General features: G+C 37.8%; 1 protein-coding gene across 1 annotated transcript in view; it reads left to right on the top strand.

The window, feature by feature from the left end:
• Nucleotides 1-5,431: 5,431 nt before the first annotated feature.
• cntnap3 (contactin associated protein family member 3) overlaps nt 5,432-9,261 on the top strand; it is a gene marked incomplete at its 5' end in the record, with an annotated part of 56,967 nt that continues 53,137 nt past the window's right edge. The window contains 2 exons of the mRNA XM_079448304.1: nt 5,432-5,474; nt 5,648-5,758. Of these exons, the coding sequence (XP_079304430.1) occupies nt 5,432-5,474; nt 5,648-5,758 (154 nt within the window). The remainder of the gene's footprint in view (nt 5,475-5,647; nt 5,759-9,261) is intronic.

Raw genomic sequence — 9,261 nt, 5'->3', positions numbered from 1 at the left:
AATTTAGATCAGAAGTTTCATTTCAAGTCTGCAGTAGATGAGTTGAGTTTGATTTAAAAATAACCAGATGCAAGCGGAAAAAAAGACTTGATGCCAACATTTGATCAGGAACACTTTTAGAAGTATCCGAGCGGACCGACAAACTTCGTCTCCACCACCAGCAGATCAAACCCACTCAGAGGTTTTACTCGTAGGCTTATGATAATCTGAGCTGCTGTTGAATTATAAATGGAGCAGAAGAAAGTTGATGTATGTGCAGCGTTTCCGACTGTGTTTCTTTGAAATCAAAAGCAGAGGCTTATGTGTGTGAATAAACTCATCAAGTGCAAAGTCTACACGAACCCTGACCGTCGTGTAGCTTGTCTTTTACAGCTTGTATTACAGACATGAATGATACGGTCATGTGGCTTATTGTGGGAAGGTGTGATATTATCTGTTTTAGGATTTGTATTTATAATTCTCACCTGGCGGATGATAAACCCGGCAGCAATCCCAAAGATTTATGTTGATTTACGGGTTGATTCTTTTAACTTTGGTTGGTGAAAACCCATCAAGAACCTTCAAGAGCATCGCTGACATATTTGTCTCAAAGTTATTCAGGTTTCAGCTGTTTAGCGCATTTAATGGCACATTAACGGCACGGGCAGTTTAATAATTAATATTTATCCATTGTGTAGCTTTATATGTGCCGCATAGCCGTGGGGATTGTGGGATTGAACAGATGGAAAAGCGTCTCTGAATCTTCGGTTCTGTTGCTCTCTTTTCCTCTAATAATGTCATTGCTTTTCATGCCAAAAATGTCACAGCTGCATGAAAAACAACAGCAAACAATGAATGCAAGCAGATGGAATAACAAAAATCCTTTCTCTTTGCGCACGCAATTAACGTTGATCGATTTAAAATGCTTGACGTTGCTTGAATTTCTCCTCAGTGTTTTATGCATGCTCAAATATCGTGCTGATGTATCTTGACACGTTTGCCCACCTTGTTAGATAATGTTGCTTTGAATTAATCTGATGCGTTTCATCATGCGTCATCATGTGCAACCGTGCTTCGCCCCGTCACTCTTGACAAGTTTCTTTAATAGTTTTGCGTTGTTAAGCAGAATAGCGTGAGGGTGATGAAGGATGCACGTTGGCCGAGCCATCAGGTGTGTTTACTTGAGATAAAAGAGCAGATGAGAGGGAATGTGTTTTATGTCTGACAGCATGTTGCTCGGGGAGTTTCAGTAGCTTCTGTGTGACTTTGGTAGAATGTATGTTTCTCCTGGGGGGCTTCGAGGGGATTGATGTGTTAACATTTTCTTAAATTAATTTTTGAAACCTACAGAGGATTTCTTATCTGCAAAACAAACAATGCTGTCCTCGCTCGCATTTTTAACCAACCGTTTTTGTCGGGCTGTCATTGAAATTTGATTTTGCCTGTTGTCAGGGTGTAATGCTTTAATAGACCGTCAGCATCTGTTGAGACTGAGAGGATGGAGCTTCATTTGTCACCGCATTAGCCCGTCATCGGCGTTCAGATAAGTCTCTTGTAAAAATGATGTTAAAAGTTGTGAAGAGGTTTTATCACAGCGCTGAGAGTCTGTATGATGAATTAACATCATTAGCCGGCGTCTTCTTCTACCGTCGCTCAGATTTCTTGTACAATTGTACAAGTGGAGACTTAGTTAGAGCCCTGAATCGCATCTGTCAGCATGATACAGGCTGCGTCTGCATCTACTGCGCAGTCTGCAGCCACGTGGGGCCGCCTGGGAATGAGAAGTGACCAATTATATTGATCATCGTCAGAAAGCATCTTCCCTCCTGTTTTCCTGAATACGCTGCGGTCTACCTACTAGAAAAAGCACATGCATGTTACCCTACGAGTCTATTTTCTCATTGCGAGTTGCAGCCTTCAGTTCTGAAGCGGGAAGAATATAATAAATCTATTGAATCAGATTAAATCATTCGATCATCAAAGAGATCATAAAAGAATCACTATTCTTGTCCCGGAGGGGCTGTTTTAAAAAAAAGACAAAAAGGCCATCATCACAGTAGGGCGTGTACTGCGTGAGGAACGCTGGCTTCTCAGATATGGAAATGAGATGCCGTTTCTTACAATTTCACTGAGACTTCAAAATGATGTTTCGGAGAGAAAATGATTGCCGCAATCCAGTTAGCTGACTGCAGCGAGCCGGGCCGACGTATTGACATGCTGTTGATGGCTTTCTGTATTTTATACGCACACAACTAATAAATGGGACGAGGATAATTATGTTCCAATATATATTCAATCCGCAGATCCCGGCGAAAGACTATTGCTGTAAAAGTAATAGGGGACGTTATTGTATTCCGCTGGGAATGTAAACAAGAACAGTAGGGCCTTGTAATATAAAGCTAGAGAAGTAATATACAGAATATTTCATACGCTATATCCTGATAAATAAATGAAGAAATTGGGGCTGAACAAAATGCACAAATATAGGCCTGTGGAGAGTAGACGGACTTGTTTTCAACGCTGTCCTAAAGTAAAAGCAACCCACATAAAAACACTGCAGTACACTTAAGTATTCGGCAAAGCAGTGGCGGCCGGCCAATAGAGGGCGCTAGGGCGCCGCCCCCCTTAAGCCACAAAAAAAAAAATTAAAACAATTAAAACAAAAATAGTAATAATAATGAGAAAAACATCAGTATGTCAATATTTGTGTGTTTTAAATATGGAATGCACCCAGTAATACATGTAAAATATGATACAAAATCATATTTGCAACCTTTCCTCTGCCTGTCTGACCGCTTCATCAGCTCTGGGGCGATAGAGAAAGCGCCCCAAGGAGGCGGGTCTATGTAGCAGTTAAGCCAATTGCTAATTTAAGATATGAATGTATGACGTAAAATTTAGCCAATCAGCGTTCTTAAATAGAATCCAAGAAGGGCGATCATTTTATCGCCCCAAGCCCTGATAAAATAAGGACTGGGCTCTAGGGGCGCCATTTTTACTAAACGACAATGGCGAGCGCGGACGTTACTCCTCCAAGACCCAACCCTAACTCGGTGAAATCTCTCCTCCAAGATCCGTTTGAGAGGAGAACTTTGTCGGAGAAAGTTCGGGTGAAAGAGCTGGGCCCAGATCAACCTGACCTCTCAATCAAACAGCAGGCTAGCGAAAAAGGGAAGCAGTATATGCGCGGCTTCTCCCGTAGCTTCACACACACACACACACTTTTCTTTGTATATAGTTGACCTTAGCATAAAAATCATTCAGTTATATATGGTACTCTAAAAAATGTTAATAGTGTGTTTGCTAATATTACTGTATATATGTTTTGTATCAATTAATTGTTGCAGTTCTGGAGCACATTAACAATTAGTTACATTTAGTTTGATCATAAAATACTTTATGCTATTCTTCCAGTCAAAGGTTTGAGTTCAGCCACTTGATATCCATTTCTATATTATACATCCTTTATACAGTGTAAGAATTCCTATAAACTTTATAATAATTTAATGTTATTGTCCACTTTCCACTCTGTTCTGACAGCATGCATATTGTGTTGCCTATTTACTACCAATGGCACCAACAGCCTTTCCAAAAGATGTTACTTATATGTAGAAATAGTCAATTGTTTACAAGTTCAGTTTAAATGCAAATAAAAGGCTTGTGTTTGTGCATCATGATGTTTATGTTTTTGTGTACGAATGCCTCAACTTTTTAATATTGGCATTAAATAATTACTGACTATTTCACTGAGCACTGCTGTCCTGCAGTTTGTGTTAAATTTTATTGCGATGGTTACGGAAACAAAAAAGTATGGCACAGCCCCACCGAGAATATTTTTCACCAGCCGCCACTGCGGCAAAGTTAAGTCAGACGAATTGAATTATGCCGTATTATTTACTGTAGTAAATCTTGTAGTAATTGTTACGCTTTATTGAAGTACAAACAGTTTTCTGTTGTATTAACTATAGTGATTTGATCAAGTCTAGTAAATGCTGTTGTGTACATAAAGTACCATACTTTACTATGGTAAACCCCTTTGGTAATGTATACTATAATACTGTAGTATTATCTATTGTATCTATTATAGTGTAGTAATGATTATAAGTAACTATACTATTTCTTATAAGAAAGTTAATTGTAGTTTACTGCTATTTTTGTAGTAATCTCTAAACTTTGTTCATGCATGCTAGAATATTATGTAGTATTAACTATTGATAAACTGTAGTACTTATTGTAGTGTACTTTAGTATTTACTTTTATAATTTGTAGTAAATTGTAGCACGCTGTGTTGTTTTGTAGTAGTCACTTAACTTTGTAAATGTATACTTTAGTATTCTGTAGTATTAAGTATTGTTCAAATCTAGTATATACTGTAGTATACTGTAATATTTACTATAGTAAAATTGTAGTGCACGTAGTATACCATAGTATTTTTACGTAATCACTACATGTTGTTAATGTATACTATAGTAGGCTTTTATTTGGTATTAACAAGTGTTCAACTCTAGTATACTGTAGTATACTTTAATAGCCTATTTACTATCCACCTTTTTCGTGATGCCCTTGCTCCCATTAGTTACCAAGATAGCTTGAAAGCTTTTAAATGGACGTTTCCCGTTGGATCTTTTATAAAATAACGCTGTATTGGAGACATCTAAATGCTTCAGTGTGACTTGTTCTCGCTTATTTTGTAGCCATACAGCTGCTTTGTTGTTAACAACGTACCTGTATTTATAGAGCTGCAATGCTGACTTGGCCGAACATACGCTGAAATAAATACATTACATAAAAAATACGTATAAAAAGTGTTTATTTCCTGTGTCATCTATAGTGAATTGATAATCTCTAATAAATACTGTATTATAGTTTATATTTACTCTGGTAAGGCTCAAAAAACACAGTAGTAGTTAAGAATTTTACTAAAGTTTACAATAGTACTTGGCTACGTATACTACGGTATTGTTTCATGTGGGAATGCACTGTTGGTTGCCAATGTGTTGCTATGCTGTTATCAATGTTTACTCAGGTTTCTAGCCAAGTACTGTAGTTTTTGGGGTATCTCAAGTCAAAGTTCTGTGATACTGCGGTCTCCTGCAACGCCCAAAACACAACCATACAGCCCTTTAGAGTAACAGCGAACCTCTTCTCAACAAACCAAATAAACGAACACTTCATTAACTCTATATCTGTGGCTAGAGAGACGTTGAACACAGTGCCTTGCTTATCCTTTTAATAAAAAAGAAATAAAGGCCTCAAAACTCTCCCACACATTAAGATCTCTAGAAACACTTCATCGTACATAAATTACATGACTTGACCGAGTCACAGACGGAGAAAAGTGGGTCAGATGTGTTTTATTTCGGGAGGTAAAGGCATTTTTAATAACATCAGCCAGGTTCTCGGGTGCTCCAGTTTCAAAGTGATGATGTGAGATGCTGTGATCACAACCGTGATGGCCGATCGCATGACTGTGAGGCTCCTCATATATCCAGATGGTTATTAAAGTCTATTTGAAATCAAAATTGACCCTGTTGACTTTATTTCCTGGTCTTGCTGTGATTTCATTGGTTATTCCAAAACAAAAATTGATGTATTTGTGATCTCCCATCAACAAATCTTGCTTTTTCATCTCCTTCAATGTCTAATATCTGTCTGTGTGTGTTTTCAGAGAGCTGTGATACTCAACTGGTGTCCGGTCTGCCTCAGTCGGCTTTTAGAAGTTCCTCGGAGTTGTCGAGCAGTCACGGGCCGGCCTACGCCAGACTCAACCGAAGAGACGGTAACCAAACACGCACCACATCAACTTCTGTTTAAACATTATAAGGTTTTATTATTAAACTGGAGATTTTGAACTTCTGGCCACTATTCAACGTCATCTTTGTGCCGACAGCGATGTTGTTAGTTGGTTTCTAGAGTAGTCTAAATGGTTGCCAAGGCGTCGCTATGGAGTTGTGCAAGTAACTGATGTCATTTGTGGTTGCTCATCTGTTTCAGTTCAGTTCCAATAAGAAAGAAAAATCACAGATGAGATCTCTTTAAATTCTCTTTAAAAGTATTTCTACTAGACATAAATGAGATCAAATGGAAACTTTTGCTCAAGTCTCATCTGCGTCTCGGATATTTCCCTTGAGAAAAAGACTCTACATTAATGTCTACATTAGAGTTTTTAGATGAGATGTAAACAATGTCTCAAACTGAACTATCAAAAATCAAGTAAATATTATTGAAGATCTCAATATAAACTCAAACATTTGTCATCAAATGTACACGAATCCAGATTATTATTCTACCTATACGATCTACATTGATTTTAAACCTTCATACTCTTCATGGGTTTCAACAATTGCCTCATTTGATTTTATTTATACTACACAACAACAAAAAAAGTTGACTACTTAAATCTTACACAACTGAGAACTGCGTCAAAACTCCTGAGCTATGAAAGAACATCTGGGGAGCAATGAAATACATGTAACATAGTCATGTGTTTAAAATACAATATTTGAGTAACTGAATTTCATTATAGTTACTTTAAAATGAGTGTTAATCAAATTACAGTTATATTTGAAAAGTATTTTAGATAACCAAAGGGATTACTTGGAATGAATCCCTTTGGTAATCCTAAACGCATCGTAAACCCCAGTTATGCGCATACGTTTAATACCCCTTGCCGAATATGCAAACTTTGAATTATTTTGTTAAAATAAGAGTGATCTGGGTAAGATTATTTAGTAATATCTTGAATAAGTGTGGTAGTTGTTTGTGAGTTTCTTGTTTTGAGACAGAGGAAAGCCAAGTCCTCTGTTTAATGATCCATTTGTTTTATTAACCTTCTTTGTATTCTAAAGTATTTAGACAAAATTACAAAACTTGTGCAAACTCACGAAAAAGGTTACAGATTACTTTTTAATCATGTATTTTGTAATCTGTAGTAAATTACATTTTAGTAAGTAAGTAACCTTCCCAGCCCTGTCTGATTCTCTCTCTCTCTCTCTCTCTCTCTCTCTCTCTCTCTCCCCCCCCCCCTTCTCTGTCTCTCTCTCTCTCCCCCCCCCCCTTCTCTGTCTCTCTCTGTCTCTCTCTGTCTCTCTCTGTCTCTCTCTGTCTCTCTCTGTCTCTCTCTCTCTCTCTCTCTCTCTCTCTCTCTCTCTCTCTCTCTCTCAGCCCGCCTCTCATTTCAAGCACCAATAGAGAGACTTAAAGAATGTCGATTTTCCCTTTTACAGGCTGTTGTTATGTAGCGTTATGGTGTTTAAGTGCAGAACGCGTCTGAACAGCATCTGACAGCATTAATGAGTGGAGTAGGAGGACGTCTAATCGTCTTTCCTCGTGGAAAATTGCCTTCAAAGGTGTGCACTTTTATTCCAAGCGCACACACAAACACAAACAAACAAGCGCATTCAGTGTATGAGGCTTTGGCCGGTCGCAGGATGAGTGCAGTGCACTTCAAAGCTTCAGGTCTCCGCTGTGATGCAGAGGCCGGTTCTGATGTTTCTGCTTAAAGGCCGTGGTGAAAGGATTCATCACCTCATGCTAACACCTGCCCGCTGGAGACCTGCATTAAACACAAACACACTCAAAAGCCTATTAAAGCTGTTAGACTTTGTGGATGAGATGGTTTATGGTAAGGGGTCTTGAAATGGATTGAGTGTTTCTGGGTTTGGTCTCTTCTTCACCTTCAGAAGACAGCTGCCCCAAAAAGTGCCTGAACTTTGGTCTACTTGCATCTCTCTCTCTCTCTCTCTCTCTCTCTCTCTCTCTCTCTCTTAAAGATTAAGATCTCTTAAAGATCTCTTTAAATTCTCTTTAAAAGTATTTCTACTAGACATAAATGAGATCAAATGGAAACTTTTGCTCAAGTCTCATCTGCGTCTCGAATATGTCCCTTGAGAAAAAGACCATGTGTAAAAGCATCCAAAATAAATAAAAACAATGTTATATTTTAGCATTTTCAAAGATATCAAGCGTTCTTCAGGTCTTGGCAAGGTTTTTAAACATAATTGAATTAGTTTCAACCTATTTTAAGCTCATTTTTGGCATTTTTTGACACAATTCTATGTATGTCTACGAAAGTAATTTCAAACATTTTAGTCAGGTGTTTCAAAACCAATATACACTACCAGTTTACAATATTCAGACACTTTCTGTTCATATATTTTCAATATTTTAGAATAATAATAAACTCGAAGAAGAATGAAGAAATAAAACAAATAGAATTATTAAATAACTAAATTTGCAAATTCATATTTTAGATTACTAAACTTACCTCAAGTTTATGAAAAACATTTCACTCGAGTGTCCAAAAACTTTTGAGCGGTAGTTTGTATATATATAAGTGTTATATAAGTTTTGAAACTAATATGTATACTCCTGAGAAATCTTGAACTTTTTATTTACCACCTAATTTTAACTTTAGCGCCACCAAGAAGCTTTACGACAATAGTTTGACCTTCAGTCCTAGCGGTGGTTTAAGATTTGTATTGATTTTCTGAAAACTCACTCAGTTCTGATAGAGCCGCAAACATCTTGGCATTTCATTTAGCCTGAAGTATTTAACGAAATAGACAAACATCACAGAATGTCTAGACTATGGAGTCAACAGGCCACACTCGCTTCATACCTCCGTTTCTGAAAGGATGTCTGCTGACTAGCTAGATCTTCCTGCTGCCATGTAACTTCACATTCTGAATCGAAATCGAAATGCAAAATTATCAATAAATTAATTTGAAAGTTTTTTACATGCTTTGTGCAACCCGGTCACTTCGTTTGTTCATCCTCATGTCATTCAGAACTTGTATATCACGCTTTCTTCCGTGACGGATAAAAGATGTTTTGAGAAGTGTTGTTCGTGCAATGAAAGTCAATAAAGAGTCGATGTTGTTTGCTCACCAACTTTCCTCAAAATATCTTCTTTTGTGTTCTGCGGAAGTCAAATTTGGAATGACCCGATAAATAAGAAGTCTGAACTATCTCTCACGACATTTGTTGTATTTGTCCTGTTGATATGCTTTCAATCAGCCGTCCAGCTTAAATGCTGTATTTCATTGCACAAACCTGCAGGGATATCAGCTCAAAGCCTCCGAATCACGGAATAAATAAGCAAAGGTTTAGCTTTAAGAAGGCCGCTCGTGCCAAATCTCCAAAGCCCACCGGCTCCGGCTGTGATGAGTGCTGGATTTCTCAGAAATCCCTCATTCCGTTTCTGTCATTACGGGTGCCATTAGCTGTCGCTTAAATCGTGGGCCGTCAGTCTATCAGCAGGTGTAATTGTTGCAGATAAAT

Source organism: Barbatula barbatula, assembly GCF_947034865.1.
Source record: "Barbatula barbatula genome assembly, chromosome: 24".
NCBI classification, from domain to species: Eukaryota; Metazoa; Chordata; class Actinopteri; order Cypriniformes; family Nemacheilidae; genus Barbatula; species Barbatula barbatula.
This window is presented reverse-complemented; position numbering and strand designations above follow the sequence as displayed.